The sequence below is a fragment of the Sinohyriopsis cumingii genome, chromosome 8 (genome assembly GCF_028554795.1).
Source record: "Sinohyriopsis cumingii isolate HCF-2022 chromosome 8, ASM2855479v2, whole genome shotgun sequence".
Taxonomy (NCBI): Eukaryota; Metazoa; Mollusca; class Bivalvia; order Unionida; family Unionidae; genus Sinohyriopsis; species Sinohyriopsis cumingii.
Window position 1 is genome coordinate 109,585,165 of NC_142968.1, and position 18,266 is coordinate 109,603,430.

General features: G+C 35.1%; 1 protein-coding gene across 1 annotated transcript in view; it reads right to left on the reverse strand.

Annotated features, from left to right (window-relative positions):
• LOC149794363 (uncharacterized) overlaps positions 1-17,919 on the reverse strand; it is a 116,804-nt gene extending 98,885 nt beyond the window's left edge. The window contains exon 1 of the mRNA XM_089968529.1: positions 17,730-17,919. Coding sequence (XP_089824655.1) covers positions 17,730-17,766 — 37 coding nt within the window. The 5' untranslated portion in view covers positions 17,767-17,919. The remainder of the gene's footprint in view (positions 1-17,729) is intronic.
• Between the last annotated feature and the right edge of the window lie 347 nt (positions 17,920-18,266).

An 18,266-nucleotide genomic window follows, 5' to 3' on the forward strand; every position in this document is an offset into this window, starting at 1 on the left:
TTTCCATATCAACCACAATTATGAAAACTTTTGAGCAAAATTTACGATAATATCCAGCAATGGCCAAATATTCCATCAGTTATCTCTTGCTGATAGGCAGAGGGAATTCATAGATAGTTTTAACCTTGGCTTCTAGAGGCTTAACTTGTCTATGACCCAGGATATGTCCTAAACATTTGACACAAGCTTGGCAAACTTAAATTTTATCTAGTTTAACTGTCAAATATGCCTCACTGAAGCGAACGGATACTTTCCGGATAATTTCTATGTGTTCCTTTGAAGAATTGCTATAAATAATTACCTCGTCAATGTCTGCATCACAACCATGTATACCAGATGTTAACATGTTCATTAAGCGCTGGAATGTAGATAAGAACTCTTCATACCAGATGGCATCACTTTATTTAGTCCATCTGGAGATGCATAAGCCGAAATTACAATTTATTTTGCGCTATCTGTAAGGGGAATATGACAGGTTTCTTTTCACAGGTCAAGCTTGGTGACATATTTTGCATTTCAAATCCTGTCAATACAGTTATCAATTCTCGGTATTGGAACTATGTCTGTTTTAGCTACACTGTTCATTTGTCTGCAGTCTGTCATCATACGGAAATAATTATCTGGTTTCAGGACATAAATACATGGCGAACTCGAATTACTTTTGCTCGGTTCGATAAAGTCATTCTCAAACAAATATTTAATTTCCTTCTTCAAACATTCCTGATTCAGAGAATTCATCCTGTAAGGGTGTTGTTGTATAGGTTTAGAATATACAATTTCAGCATCATGGTAGATTTTATTTGTTCGAGTTGGAACACGTGCGCATATTCATATGTTAGCTACTTAAACTCATTCTATTCATGTGGCTGTAGATGTGAAAATTGATTGTCCAAGTTTATGTTATATATTTCAGCATTTCAAGGACTGTTGGTAACAGTCATTACTTTCTGGTTGTATGATATTATTTAAATCTTCATCGTGTGGCACAGGAACAACTAAATTTTCGAATGATTTATAAGAGCTATCTAGATCAATATACTCTTTTAACATATTGATATGGCAGAGTTGTTACTCTTTCTGCCATGCAGGAGTATTGATTATATAATTTAAATCACGTACTTTCTTTGTAATTTTATAGAGACCATCATAGATAGACTGAAGAGGACTTTGAGGTATGGGCATGAAAACTAGTTCTTTTCTTTGTAGTTTTGTCATACCACAATTTCATTTGTGATTGGGTAGACTGAAAATTATTTCTTGCCATTTCAAAAGCATTCGATAGTTTTGTATTTAAAATCAGAGATATAATCAAATAAATTGATCTCTGATTCTTCTGTTAAATACAGTTTTCTTTCAACAACATCAATGGTCCACGAACAGTGTCAGAAATAATTCGAAAGGACTAAATCCATGGGACTCTTCAACCGACTTCTTAACAGCAAACAACAATAAGTGAAAGCCACCGTCCCCAATCTTTTCTGGTATCAAAGCAATATGATGTTATCATATTCTTTAAAGTCTGAAGAAATCTTTCCAACGCCTCCTGGCTTTCAGGGGGATACTCAGAGGACTTGGACTGTTGAATACCTTATTCATACATAACTTGTTGGAAGATCCCTGATGTAAAATCAGGACCTTGATCAGATGCTACGGACTTATGAAGGCCAGAAAGGGTAATGAATTTAATTAAGGCTTTGACTACAGTTTTAGTCCTAATATTCCGTAAAGAAATTTCCTTTGGAATCCTTGCTGACGCGCACATTATGTTCAACATGTATTGGTTGCCTGAATTGGTCTTGGGTAAAAGACATTCGCAGTCTACCATTACCCTACTAAACGGTTAGTCAAATGCAAAAATTGGCTGCAAATTAGCTTTAGGCACCTTTAGTGTGGTTTTCCTACCATTTGACAAGTGTGACAAGATCTACAATAGTTTGAACATTACGCTTAATTTTAGTCCAGTAAAATTGATGATAGGTTTTATTGACTCCCAGATGACTAGACAAAGGAGTTTCATGAGCTAAACGTATAATTTCCTGACTATTTGACTTAGGTACCACAACTTGATAGCAGACTATCCACTCGTCATCAACGGGTACAAAGAAAGGTTGGTGCCTCACCGGAGTCAGCTTAGTATATAGCCCTCCGAAACAAACAGGAGATCTCAGGCTCTTTTTCATGTTGGACGACAAGCAATTATCGTCGTTTATAACCTTGATTAAACATATGAGAACGAGCAGTTAAAACAGATCACAATGATCAATACATTTTGATGGATCAGTAGCAGACGCAAAATCGGCCTCATTAAAAGCCTTACCAATATCTGTGTCAGCCAAAGGAATTGTTTCCTAATCAATTTTATTTTGAAGAGCTCTTTTGCCATGGATCTAGTAACTACACAAGAGGGATATATATCATGATTTCATTTTCAATAGAATCAACCTTTTGCTCAAAAGAAGGCTTGTCAGTTACAAGTGAATTACTCACAACCTTATATGCAGATAATTAATTAACTAGCAATAAATGAACACGCTTGGTGGGTAGAGAGTTCACAGCGCCAACAGTCACCGGCCGTGAAACTTAGTCTGATGTGAAATGAACATTATTTGTCGGAATTTTGAACAAAACCGCACTCTAGTCCCTGGATAATAACACTTTTATAATAAGAAGACTTCTCAGAAAAAGTCAAAGTGACTGGCAATAAAAGACTCTCAGAAGCTCCTGCTTCCCTTAATATTTTAATAAGAATAGGATTGGTTGAATAACCATTAAGTGATATAGAATTCTTCGACAAGAATGGTTCATAATTCTCCCTTATAGAATTAGACTGGGGTTTGTATGACTCCACAAATGTATTGTTCCTAAACATGACCATGACCTTGACCTATGAAAAGCAAGAGCATTTGCAACTGCTTTGTCGCTATTCTTTTGCTTACTTTTTTTTACTTAAAAAAACGAGAAATAACGTACCCCATTTTCTTGCAATAAAAGCACTCAGGTACAGATAGGGATATCTTACCAGTCTTATCAGACGTTGGATTTTTATTAGTTGTACCAGACTGAGATTTGTAAGTTCTAACCATTTGCTGAGAGGAGAACTTAGTGACAAATTAAACTTTGTGAGCAAAGGAATAATTGTCAGATGTATGAGAAACGCGTTTTAAAGGATCAATCTTGTGTACACGAACGAGCTCAAAATTTCATGTTGCCACTCTATTGTCACAGATGTAAGTAATAGAAAAGAAGCAAAACCAGCAAGTTTTATAAAACGTAACAAAGAATCTAATTATCAGCGTTATGAATGGAAAGTGTGAGAGTAACTTACAGCTTTATCAAGTGTAACCAAATTAGTCTTGAGAAGGTTTATGAAAGACCTAAACGATTGAAAAGTCCCTTATAATGTTCAACACCGGAAATGTACTGGTCCTCCTAGAGCCATACAGTTGTCAAGATGGCGTATTCCGTAATTCTTTAGAATAAATTAGAACCGTTCCAGCATAATATTATAGTTCAAATAATGAGCACATTCTATCATCACTGAACAATCCAAACAATGGAAAATATCACAATATCAAAATATCAAAAATTTCTCAATGGAAAATATCAAAGTACAACATAAAACACGTCTGCAGACGTACAACAAGAACATAAAATGTGTGAATACCTCCAGAAATCGAAAATTAGCTGAATGCATAATTTTCTCCTTATATACACCGTATATTGCGACATTATTTCGCAATAGACCCCAAGTGATAAGTTACACTATTGATTTTTGCGAACTAAGCATATTCACATGACCTCACGCATTCAGTGGGAAACCACATAATTATTCTCGAAACTTCCATATCCTATCAGTCATTGAGAAACTACGCCAAAGGCGCCATTTTAAGTCTTATTATTAAGATTATTATTAATAATTGTCAGCAAGTATGTAAAGATCTATTTATAGAGCCTATGCAATTTGCGTTTATAACATAGTCAGGTCATGTACCCATTTTATAACAAAAGAGTATATGTACGGTTTACAACCATGAATAAAAATTATGAAAATTAAATAAAATCACATACCAGAAGTTACAAAAAATATGGATATACATAACACATATACAAGCTTGAATACTTTTTCTCATTCCTATATATGTAGAATATGAAAACGTCAATCTTTGAATCGCCTATTGTAAAGATATTCCTTAAAATCTCTATTTATAAGCATAAATAATTCATTTATTCATATCCAATATTAACATGTATCCGTATACGCTTAAATATTGACTCACAAGTGCATTTTTTAGCTTCTAATTCCATGATTATTTATTCTTCTGCATTCTGTTACAATTTGTTTATCGCCAGCTTGCTAGCATTCGTAATGTCAAAGGCATGAAAACGGAAAATGACGATGAAGGGTCAAACTTCAGACGATATATACAATATAATTTCAAATAATCTCATTGACATCCGTATTACCTTATAACTCCATACATTTCACGAGGTCAAGTAAAATATTTTACTTTAAAATACATATTGATTTAAAAATTGTTCTGTCACAGTTTTGATCTGACATAATAGCTATGATTTTTTACTTCTCTTAGGCAAATGAATAACAACGAGGGACATTTACTTAAGTCTGTTGATAATGCCTTTTGTGTTTACCTAGATCTCGCGATTGTTAGTAAAAATTGCGAAATTCGGCGAAGGTATGTTATAGCAAAATCACCCATTGCACATTCGTTCTTCTAACAACTTTCAACTTACCTTCTTAGAAATACTTTTTTAAGTAGTAGTATTTCCGAATGACGAACCATTTAAGAAAACATTGGCAGATTATTTCTACTAATAGCTGCAGAGAAGGCCGATTTGGAGCAAATGGTAGATTTCGAGTACCACAAGTGGCCAATTAGACAATAATTTTGGGTACGGCATAGCAGAAAACTGGAATAAGCAGCATTTGAATCACAACACTTGGCTGAATGATTTTCATGTATCACGCACGGCGCAATTATTTTCGAATTCGACATTTCAGATACATGTAATGGATAATGCAAAGAAACAGCATAGAAACTGCATTATTGAGGGCAACGTGACTTTTAAAAGATACTCCATGAAAACCTAAGACAGTAACATCTGTTTAATTCAACGATCAGAACACTTAATTAAACGTACAAAGCCGAAATAAACTTGTAAGGAAATAAATAGGACAAATACCACTTGTAAGATCTTAAACACATACTGTTTTTCTTAACTTTTTTGTTGTTTGTTTCTTTGTTTGTGGTTTTAGTGCTCCTTAGTTTCACTAAAGTAAATCAATTTTCATAAAGTATTTAGCGTTTATTTCAAAAATAAATACATGACATGTGTCAGTATCGCTTTTCATTCACCATCTTGTACAACATTTTAATATTCAAAGTTTTACATCGCACAGTTTAAAAGAATTCCGTAAAATAAAATCATTTTCAGTTCCTGAGTACATATATGGATCTGTCTTTCCATTCTGAATTGATGAATATTTAACGTTTGAAATACATATTGCATTTCTAATCGTCAGTTTTAAACAAACCATATAATTAACTTAGATTGTTTCACAGAATCATGGATGCTGTAACACATAACCCCATATCATGAAACACATTTGAAATATCTTGCGTAAAACGTGTATCTAACAAAAAAATTGTTTAAAATCAACACATGTTGCACCAGACGAGGAATGAAAACTGATACTCTACATGTTATGTATTTATTTGGGACTTTCGATTGACACCAACGAATCCTGTAACACCATTGCATCTCTTACAGAAAAAGGAAACATTCATGTTCGACAGATCCTTTCTTCAAAAATGATATCAACGTTAATTACAAACGGATTGAACATAATTTGCTGCAAACAGGTCATAGAAAGAAATGTACCCGTTTATTAAGGATGTAATTGAAAATATATGAATTACGTCAAACAAACACAACAAAGTACTGTCTTCTTTATACGAGAAGATGCTTCAGAGGTTTCAATGCCAGACTCACAATCAGTGGGTTGCGGGCTCAGATGCTGCTTAGACCAGTAAATATGTTGTGTGTTCTCGAGCCCTCTTATGATGATATGCCATTAAAGAAAAATTAATTAACCAGTTAGGAGCCTATGGTCTTAAATTCGGTAACAGAAAGAAGCAAAATCAAACGGTTTTATAGAAAGTACCAAATAATGTAATTACCTAAGTAAATAAAAATGCAATTTGAGAGAAACTTACAATATTATGAATAAATCCAAAATAATCCTTAAAAAGTTCTACTAAGGACCAAAACATTCGAGTGTTGCAATATGAATTCTAGCTCTTAGAAAGTACTGCTGTGTCAACAGTCTTGAGGTACAACTATGATGCTGTCCAGAACACCTCTGAATAAATTCACAATTATCCCAAAAAAAATTTAGTCAAAATAGTAGAATGAGCACTTTGTAAATCCAATAAATATTCCAAACAAATGTTTCCTCTCAAATTATATTTAAAACCATCATTCAACATATCCGCAGACTGATATTAAAACAAAGACATAATAAATCAGAATCAACTAACTGATCAACTCTCGTCCTTATATACGCCTTTAAGGCTCAACATCGCAACGTTTCGTACTCGACTCATGTGGCAATACATCCAACCTATGTTGCAATAGCCCACGTCGAAACAGAACCAATCTGACCAAACCATCCAGTGCGAAGTCACCTCATGCTTGTACGCAAGATCATTATTAAGACTAATTTTAACAGTTTTCCACTATATTTATACCTCAAATGAAATCTAGAGAAGAGGAAAAATTGTACATGTTTACCAAATAATGGGTACCTATTCTATGCATACAGTACATATTTTTACGATGGAACGTGCGAAAATTTGGACAACATGAACAATTAATTTGCAAAATTTCTTTAACATCTCAGAGAAAAGATCTTCCCTTTCTTCTCGATGACGTTTGTTTTAGAGCATGAAAATGTGAATACCAAACGTACAAGAATATCTGGATAATAAAACAATGAGAATCGCGTGTACATGAAGTGATAGCACCTGACCTGAATAATATTATCTCAATACTTATCCTTTTAATTTGTCAAAATGATGAAATTGGATATCAGCCATCAACACTGAGAGTAAAAAAGGATAGTATATTCACTAATATTACAGGAAGTTAATTTAAAGAATAAGAAGATCATAAAATCATGCAAAGTGCAAAAGTGCAATTCAGATATATTCAGGACTTGAAGGAGAAAATGATTGGTAAGTAAGTATATATATATATATACACACACAGAGGGAGGGAGAGAGAAATAGAGAGACTTTGTATTATGTGTGTGCCTTTTTATCTGTTTTGTAACCTGAGCTACACATTATCCAACAAGCCGATTTTCCCGTAGCATATCATATTGTTGTTGTAGGGTTTATCGCCATTTTTCAGCACACGATAGGCTATACATGGCGGCCAGTATTAATGGTGGAGGAAGAACCCGGGAAAACCCCGGAAAGAACCACCGACCCACGAGAAGCTACTGGCAAGCTTTCTCACATACCCACATTGACTGAATCCGAGACTCGAAACCACGCAGAGAGAGTTGAGATGGCAGTGATCCGTAACGGAGAGCGCTTTAGACCACTCGGCCACTCGGGGCCTCTATATGTGTGTGTGTGTGTGTGGTACTTACTTTGCACGTAGCTTTATACCTCTTCTCACAATACTTACAGTATGTAATAATGAAAACTATTAAGTCGTTGCTGCATGAAGCTCAGGGTGTATAAGTGGTTAATATACTTGCATTCTACTGCGATGATTATTCTGATTTTAATAAAACATTGGAAGACAAAATGACTAGCAGAAACATGTGAAGAAATAATAGTGAATGATAAATACTGTGTGTGGAATGTGCTCAACTATATTGCCAATGTGCTAAACTATATTGCCAACATTAAGAGTTCTTTTAACTTTAAAAGAATATATTATGTTAGAAAAATAATCGATGTTGAGGCTTGCACCGAGACAATGAAATCCCGGTTATGGTGTTACATTATTTGCCTACCAACTCGGCGAAGCCTTAATAGGAAACAATGTAAATCTTTGACTGTGCTTTCCCCGTCTTGGTGCAATCCCCACCATGCATTATATTAGTCTGTACAAAATTAGTAGAAAAAGCATTGAATCCCTAGAACTCGTTAGACAAATGACAACGTCGAAAGAATTTTGAACGGGGTTTAAAATTATAAGGCTCGTGCCTGCTTTATCAGTTTCAAGTACAGGTCCCTACTCTTGTCTGAAAATCATTGGAAACAATGTATTCTGGAAAGAAATTAACAGAATAGCTAAACCACTATTGTTTTTTTATTGAGAAAAGTGATCACTATATCAAACAGACGGTCTTTTGTTCTCTAGTTCGCAGGATGAAATTGTATTATTTCAATTGAAGCAGGAGGTAATTATAAACGTGCATAACCTCAAGAAAAGGTTCAAAGCAATGTGTCGCATCTCTACACATTATTCCACAAACCAACTTTCCAGCAGCATATGATGGTACTAATAACAGAAAAACTTGCCATGCTTCCAAGAGAGAAAGTGTAAGTTTTCAAAGGAACCGTGAACTTGAACGTTCAGCACAAGGTAATCAGCTAGGGACTGCGTTAGAAAGATCTTTCATACACGGGGGTAATTTTACAATCAATATTAATTAAAACAGCTTTATGTCATAAACAGTTCACTGCGTCTAAAGTAAAGGAGAGTAATATATAACAGTGACACAGATTCCTAAGTACCTATGAATAATCCAACTCATGGCCAAACTCATTCTATATTTCAAAGGCTTTTATGATGGTCGTCTCCTACGCTTAATTTTTTCTACTTCAGATGGACAGGTCAAAAGACAGCGCCCATTGATATATTTGTATTAAAGCACAGTACTGTCAAAACATTTGCACGTGGCGTTATATCTCTTCTCGCAATACTTACAATATGTAACAATTATAACTACTACGAGGGTGGTGCATAAGCGCTTAATAGATCTGCATTCTACTGAGATGATTATTCTGATTTTCATGAAACATTGGATGACTGAATGACTACCAAAAAAACGAAAAGAAATAATAGTGACTGATGCATAATGTGTGTTGAATGTACTAAACAATAATACCAATAATAAGAGTTCTTTAACTTTAAAAGAATATATTATGTGGGAAAAAAAATCTATGTTGGGTCTTGCATCGAGACAATGAAATCTAAGTCCCGGTGTTACATTATTTGCCTCCCAACGAGACAAAGCTTCAATGGGAAACAATGTAAATAGCAGATATTTCGCTGTCTTAGAGCACACCCCACCAAACATTATATTAGTCTGTACAATGATAATAGAGAAAGCATAGAAAACCTAGAACTCGTTAGACAAACGACAACGTCGAAAGAGTTTTGAATGGGGTTTCAAATTATAATGCTCTTATCTACCTTATCTATTTCATTTACAGCTCCCTACGCCCTGTCTAATAACGGTTGGAAAGCAAAACATTTTGATTCCTCTATTGCGAATCATTTAAGGAAATCATGTCATTTATATAACTATCCGAACAACTGGAATAATAGGTGAATCAAATCCGATCCATATCAAAAGAGGGTATGAGAACTCTGCCGGTAGCACGGCAGGAATACAGTCAGATAAAGCTTCTGTTTTCAATGTTTCTGAATATTGATGTATCTATAATTTATACTTGACAATGTTATAACACAACCTACTCGTTTATGCCAGTTATGGCTGGTTCCAAAAGGTATAATTATGTACATCTGAAATAATCAATCAATCGTATGTGTATGGAGTGTAAACAGGCGTTATGCATAATGGTATACATGTAGTTCGTTATTCATTTGGTGTATTTGGGTCAAGCAACAAAGGAATAGGTGTGTATGAAACTATCAGAGCCCAATATGTTCCCTAGCTATAATAGTATTATCGCTCTTGTTTCAAAAGACAAACAAATGACACCTAAATATTCCATATGACCCTTCGTTTCGTACTTTAAAATATGGAGAATATTACAAGGTTGGCAGACCCACTTCATACAGCAGTGGTTGTCTCTAAATGTGGATATGAATGGACTATTAGCTCCAATATTAGAGGTATACGTCTGCAAAAAGTTATTTAGAAAAGTGGTCACTATATTATACAGATGGTCTTTTGTTCTCTAGTTCGCAGATTGAAACTGCATAATTTTGATGCAGGAAGTAATTATAAACATGCATAACCTCAAGAAAATGTTTAAATTAATGTGTTCTATATCCAAACAAAATCAGAATAAATATACTTCACACTACGAACACTCTGAACGGGTAGATGAAACAATTTCAAAAGGTTCGAGTATCCAAGATTGAACCATGTCAATAAGACAGTAATATGTCATAATTCACGAATATTCTGATTAGCAGCAACAAAAATACGTCCATTAAAAAACAACAGGTTTAAAATTCTGTTTTGTGTCTTCGCATGTCAACGGGGTGGCATGAATTTGTGATATACGTCTCAGGGATATCATTTTTCCAAATGTTATCAATGCCATAAATTGATAAAATCATGTAGGATATTTTCCTTTGAAAAAGGGTGAGCTAAATAAATTCTTCACCATTTACGGGTATAATTTTATTGAGTTAAGGCCACTGTTACACTTGTAACCTTGCGCTTTAATTTCATGTTTGCTCAACTGCTTTTTATTTGATGTCAGGTTTCATATTAAGAAGAACAAGGTCAAGCTAATCTTTCACCGTTTCTTGCAAACTTGTACAGTGTTATGGACCCTTTTAACACTGTATTTTCCATTCAATTTAGATACCGTTCGTTTTCATTTCAGACTCTAAAAGTGGCTTTAAAAACTATGGAAGAAATTAGAGAACAATTGACAGGAAACAAACATCAGTAGTAATCCATTACTACCAACATCAGAAATTAAATCACAACATGGGTCACAAGGAAACCAGTTTATATCGGGATTAGAAGAAGGCCTTGTCAAAAACAGTTGTGGGGCTATAGTAGTTATCTGTAAGCTCTTATCCATGAGATGAGGATTCTTTGTGGGCACAAAACGACAGCCGTGTAATCCTTACTGGAGGATACAGACGCAGGTGTGATCAAAATTAGGAAGGAATTGATTGTTAAACGGTTTGCCTTCCTCATGTTCAATACATACTTTTGTATATATATCTTGGTAGCAGATATTAAGAATGGTGACATTGTATGTATGTATTTGCTCTCTGCAATCAACGCGATGTTGTATTAAGAATGAAATTCAGATTTATTTATTTGTTGCAGTATTATTGTTCCTAAAACGACAATTGTGCATCCTCAGTGTGGAATACTAGTGCAGGAAAAACCTGTCGATACTTTACTTAACAGGATAGTTGGTATTACTGAGGCTTCTCCTGGTTTCATAGAAATAAATGATTCCTCAGTTGTATCAATGTTGGTAGTAAACACTCCTAATGGCATCATATATTGCGTGCTGCGAACACGTGCAGTGAGACTCATAAGATTTAAAACTTACTAAATCTGCAAAATATGAACCTAAACACAACTTGTTTATCAATGCAGATGAAAGTAGCAGTTCCATCCATCGAAATAAACACCGTTCAGTCTCAAAGATTCATACAAAAACATGCCTGAACATCTGAAATCGTTCTTTAATTACAGAAGATAGAATCTTGTTTCGTAAGTCTTAGTTCATCTATTTTTGGTAAGATCTATCTTACATTTATGGTTGACAATTTGCACACGTTTGATACAGAAAGTGACGTACAAACCTTGACATGAAAAACAAGAACTAAGACACTCAAAATAAATATGACAAGTGACATGATATCTGTTTTTGACTGCGGTACATGTATTATTATTGAACTAAGACTGATAGACCTAATGCTTATCAATACGTTGATACGTTGATAATTGTTGTTTCTATCGACATTTCCTTTTTCCAAAGCCTTATTTGGCAATAGAGTCTGCATCGGTAACCAAGTCATGTATTCTGTGCATTTGTATTCCTTTCCCGCCCATTAAGAGCTTGCATTGGATCTCTGTGGCTTTCATATTGCCTATGTTGTTATTGCGTAGTTGGGTGCTGTTACTCACATTTGTAGAGTTTGGTCTGTGTACAGGACTAACGTTCTGCATGTTTTCTGTAAGCTTGTTCCGTCCAGGTCTCAGATGAAACAGGTCAGAGTCAAATAACGTAGATGGTAGCTGTTTCGACGCTAGGAAAAGGGTGTCGTGGTTTGATGTGTTTGGTAAATTGAACGATTTGCCGACATTTACCAATGTAATCTTATTGCGTCATAGCCATATCCCGTTTGGAATCAAGCCAGATAAAACAACCTTATTTACCATGACGAGCAACTGGTTGACATGGGACTTGTGTTTGATCTCAAACGGAGGTCCAGATCTCTATCAGCATCATTTTCCCCTAAATCGACAGTAACTGTGGTGTTTCTAGGGGTCAGGTCTGTTCAGCTCTCTTTTGAGAGTATCAATGGACTCAATGCTAGCATCATGGTATGATTTCACATGTACATCATGTGGAAGGTTCGTGTTGAGTTCGTTCTGGACGGATGATCCTGTAATCAGGGTCTTTAGACTAACTAAGTTTATTTTTATATGTCTGAATCTGCTCGTAACCTTCCTAAGTATCTACTGGTTTGTCAGTTCCTGTTTTATCCCGTCTGGCTGGCAAGTGGAACTTATATATAAGTATTTTATATCTGCTTTAATCAGTTTGGTTGCATTTTGTGTTGTATTCTGTAAAACAGCTGTTTTATTATTTGTTTCAAGTTCGGCATTTGCTGTTTGATTTCTTCTAGTTGCATTGAGGTTGATTCGACATACACTGTCAGCAGTTCACATCTGTCCATTTTATAACGATAAATTAGTTTGCATTTGGCTTATAATGATCCTTTACATGCGTGTGATTTATTAATCGACGCTGGATACGTTCTCAAGTCTTTAGTAATTTTTCTACATTGAGTACAGAGCTAGATTTCTATAGAGGTCTGTTTTCCATATAACAACGCAAATCTTACACCTTGTCATGTCACAATACCTGATTCATCCTGATGTTCATTCAGGTTATCACAAAATATGCATCGACGCTATTTTCACCTGGTTCGTTGCTCTTTGATGTGAAACAGTGGCATAACCTTCCACACTTGTGCAAGAAGGAATATTGGATGATTGAACATTTCTTTTTATGAGCTACAGGATTCCTTAAATGTTGGACTTCTCAAACGCGGAGCCTCAATGTTGAATATGTTTTTGATGTAGTACGTTGTGCTTTCCATATTTTGTTAGCATTGGGTAAATGAATACACAGTTAAGAACAAATCATATCCCGGTATTGAATATTCTTTATGTAGCATATTTTGTCAAGTGACGGAACACTGCTCAAGAATATGCATTTTTTGCATAATTCCATGTCAACTGTTGCAGCTGCTAGATCCATTTTAACTGGTATAGAATAAAGGTCACATTCTATATTTGAATAATGTCCATAAAAATAGACGGCCTTATATGTTCAGGTGAGAATAACTAACGATTTCATCCAAGGTAGATAAAAACATGAAAAATAAAAGTTAAGTGAGTATCAAGGCTGCCTTAGAATTGATTCACTTATTCAGGAAATAGCGCTTACCTTCACCTAAACTTCAACAGCAAACTAACTCCAATCCGTTACATACAGTTATCGTAAATTAGAAAACATTATGACAGGCACCTTGTTCACATGTGCCACTGGCATATGATATCATTTAATAATAACTTAAATCTTTTGAAAATCTGCATAATATTCATTCGCTTCAAAATCGTTATCCTTTACACAAAATATGCCTGAGATCAAATTGAATATTTAAAAGCGGGAGTGGTTTAAATTGTGATGCTCTTTCAACGTTAGCCTTCGTTCTATGTAATAGTGCCCGTATTGAATCGAGCATGAAAATGCGAATATCAAACGTGAAACTGTCGGACAATAAACTTCTAGAAGAAAAATTGGAGAATAAAACAATGAGAATTGCGTGTACATGAAGTGTCAGCACCTGACTTGAATAATATTCCCTCATGACTTTTCCTTTCAATTAGTCAAAATGATGAAATTAAATATGTGCCAGAATATATCTGACAAGAGAGAGAGAGTGGGTATTTGTGTGTGTGTTTGTGTGTGTGTTTGTGTGTTTGTGTGTTTCGGTATTTAGTAACCCGAGCTACATGGCGTCCTATCGAATTAAATGCTGTATGTAGCATGGCAAATATCTGATTCATAGATACAACTGGAGCTTGGATTATGACCCTAAACTCTGCTGACCAAGAGAGACCCTAAAAAGGAAACAAAACGATCTAACGAAGAAGAAAGGAAACATACCCCAAACTGTTGAATACGGCAGTGATGATGACGTCAATAAATTCTAGATTTTGGTTCCCAGCACAACATCAAGTTTTTAGTTTAAGAATACGTTGTGCTCTGGAGGAACGTAGATTGGATGAAGAACATCAAGTGGTGATATATCTCATAACTTGCAAGACCCTGATCATTCATTTTACCTTGCCCCTCTAAGTCAAGTGCATTCACGTGGTGAAATGAGCTATGGGTTTTGATGGCAACAGTTGGTGCAAGAAAGATAAACACCGTCCTGAAAAAATGCCGATAAAATCAAACTTGCCAAATTTGACTTCTAATCGCGATGCAACATATGTATGTCAGATACTAATAGAAAACAATGTTCCTAAAACACAGTCTATACACATCACAAACCATAAAAATTCTAACTCTCTCAACATGTTCCAGAAACTTAATAACAACAGGAAATGTGTTTTCTCAAACGTACTTTATTCCAACTTTGATAAGCATCACAGTTGTGCTACAACTGGATCAAATATGTTCATGCCATCAGAAATTACAAATCACTCATTACGAATCAGAGGGAATCATTTCTTCGGCCACACATTATTCCATAAGCGAACTTTCCTATTACATATCATTGTAATAATAATATAAACCCCTGCCATGTTTACAAGAGAGAAAATATAAGCTTTCAAAGGAACCGTCAACTTGAAAGTTCAGCACAAGGTTATCGGCTGGGGACTGCGTTAGGAGGATCTTTCAGACACAGGGGTAATTTTACAATCAATATCAATTACAACACCAGTATGTCGCAAACAGTTCACTTCGTATAAAGTAAAGGAGAGTTATACGTAACAGTGACACATATTCCTAACTACTTATGAATAATCCAACTCATGGCCAAACTCATTCTATATTTCTATATTTTATATTATGATGTTAGTTTATAAAACATAGAAATGTTGTACTTCGGATGGACAGGTGAAACCGCAGTCCCCAACCCTATCTATCATGACGAGCAACTGGTTGACACGGGACTTGTGTTTGATCTCAAACAGAGGTCCAGATCTCAATCAGCATCATTTTCCCCTAAATCGACAGTAACTGTGGTGTTTGTTGAGGTCAAGTTTGTTCAGATCTCTTTTGAGAGTATCAATGGACTCAATGCTAGCATCATGGTATGATTTCATGTACATCATGTGGAAGGTTCGTGTTGAGTTCGTTCTGGACGGATGATCCTGTAATCAGGGTCTTTAGACTAACTAAGTTTATTTTTATATGTCTGAATCTGCTCGTAACCTTCCTAAGTATCTACTGGTTTGTCAGTTCCTGTTTTATCCCGTCTGGCTGGCAAGTGGAACTTATATATAAGTATTTTATATCTGCTTTAATCAGTTTGGTTGCATTTTGTGTTGTATTCTGTAAAACAGCTGTTTTATTATTTGTTTCAAGTTCGGCATTTGCTGTTTGATTTCTTCTAGTTGCATTGAGGTTGATTTGACATACACTGTCAGCAGTTCACATCTGTCCATTTTATAACGATAAATTAGTTTGCATTTGGCTTATAATGATCCTTTACATGCGTGTGATTTATTAATCGACGCTGGATACGTTCTCAAGTCTTTAGTAATTTTTCTACATTGAGTACAGAGCTAGATTCCTATAGAGGTCTGTTTTCCATATAACAACGCAAATCTTACACCTTGTCATGTCTCTAGATGCTTTGTTTGAGTTGCCTATTTCTTCACAGGATTTCATATACGTTCATTATAAGCTTCATCTTCGGTGTGAATTTCCTCAAGATTCGTCTGGATACTGCTTGCGTTTCTCTATGTCTCTTTCACTCGGTAATATTATCGTTCACAATACTTGATTCACCCTAATGTTCATTCAGGTTATCACAAAATATGCATCGACGCTATTTTCACCTGGTTCGTTGCTCTTTGCTGTGAAACAGTGGCATAACCTTCCACACTTGTGCAAGAAGGAATATTGGATGATTGAACATTTCTTTTTATGAGCTACAGGATTCCTTAAATGTTGGACTTCTCAAACGCGGAGCCTCAATGTTGAATATGTTTTTGATGTAGTACGTTGTGCTTTCCATATTTTGTTACCATTGGGTAAATTAATACACAGTTAAGAACAAATCATATGCCTGTATTGAATTTTCTTTATGCAGCATATTTCGTCAAGTGACGGAACACTGCTCAAGAATATGCATTTTTCGCATAATTCGATGTCAACTGTTGCAGCTGCTAGATCCATTTTAACTGGTATAGAATAAAGGTCACATTCTATATTTGAATAATGTCCATAAAAATAGACGGCCTTATATGTTCAGGTGAGAATAATTAACGATTTCATCCAAGGTAGACAAAAACATGAAAAATAAAAGTTAAGTGAGTATCAAGGCTGCGTTAAAATTGATGCGGGAGGTCGGGGGTTCAATCCCCGGTTTTGTCAAACGTGCTTTATTCCAACTTTGATAAACATCACAGTTGTGCTACAACTGGATCAAATATGTTCATACCATCAGAAATTACAAATCACGCATTACCAGTCAGAAGGAATCATTTATCCGGCCACACATTATTCCACAAGCGAACTTTCCTATAACATATCATTGTAATAACAGTGACACATATTCCTAACTACCTATGAATAATCCAACTCATGGCCATACTCATTCTATATTTCAAACGCTTTTATGATGTTAGTTTCCAAAACTTAGAAATGTTGTACTTCGGATGGACAGGTCAAGCCGCAGCCCCCATTGATATATTTGTATTAATGCACAGTACTTTCAAAACATTTGCACGTGGATTTAAATCTCTTCTCGCAATACTTACAATATGTTACAATTATCACTATTAAGTCTTTGCTATTTGTGGCTCAGGGTGCACAAGCGCTTAATATATCTACATTGTACTAAGATGATTATTCTGATTTTCATAAAACATTGGATGACTGAATGACTAGCATAACAATGGAAAGAAATAATAGTGACTGATACATACTGTGTGTTGCATGTGCTAAACAATATTATCAATATTAAGAGTTCTTTTAACTTTAACAGAATATATTATGTGAGAAAAATAATCTACGTTTAGGCTTGCACCGAGACAATGAAATATCAATCCCGGTGTTACATTATTTGTCTTCCAACTCGGCGAAGCCTCAATGGTAAACAATGTAAACCGTTGGGATTTCCTTGTCTAGGTGCAAACCCCACCATACATTATATTAGTCTGTACAAAGATAATAGAGAAAGCATAGAAAACCTAGAACTCGTTAGAAAAACGACAACGTCGAAAGATTTTTGAATGGGGTTTCAAATTATAATACTCTCACCTGTTTTATCTGTTTCAATTACAGCTCCCGTCGCCATGTCTAATTATCGTTGGAAAGAAACACATTTTTGGTGCCATTTAAGAACAAATGTCATTTATATAACGATCGGAACAACTGGAATAATAGGTGAATCAAATCCGATCCATATCAAAAGAGGGTATGAGAACTCTGACGTTAGCAGACAGCTTATCAAGCCATATGAAGCTTCTGTTTTCCTTGTTGTTGAATATTGATGTATCTATAACTTATACTTGACAATGTTATAACACAACCTACTCATTTATTCCAGTTATGGCTGGTTCCAGCAAGTACAATTATGCACCTCTTAAATAAATCAGCCAAACGTATGTGTATGGAATGTAAACAGGCGCTATGCATAAGGGTATACATGTAGTTCGTTATTCATTTGGTTTATTTGGGTCACGTAACAAAGGAATAGGTGTGTATGAAACTACCAGAGCCCTTTATGTTCTCTCGCTGTAATTGTATTATTGCTCTTGTGTCTAAAGACAAACAAATGACACCTAAATATTCCAT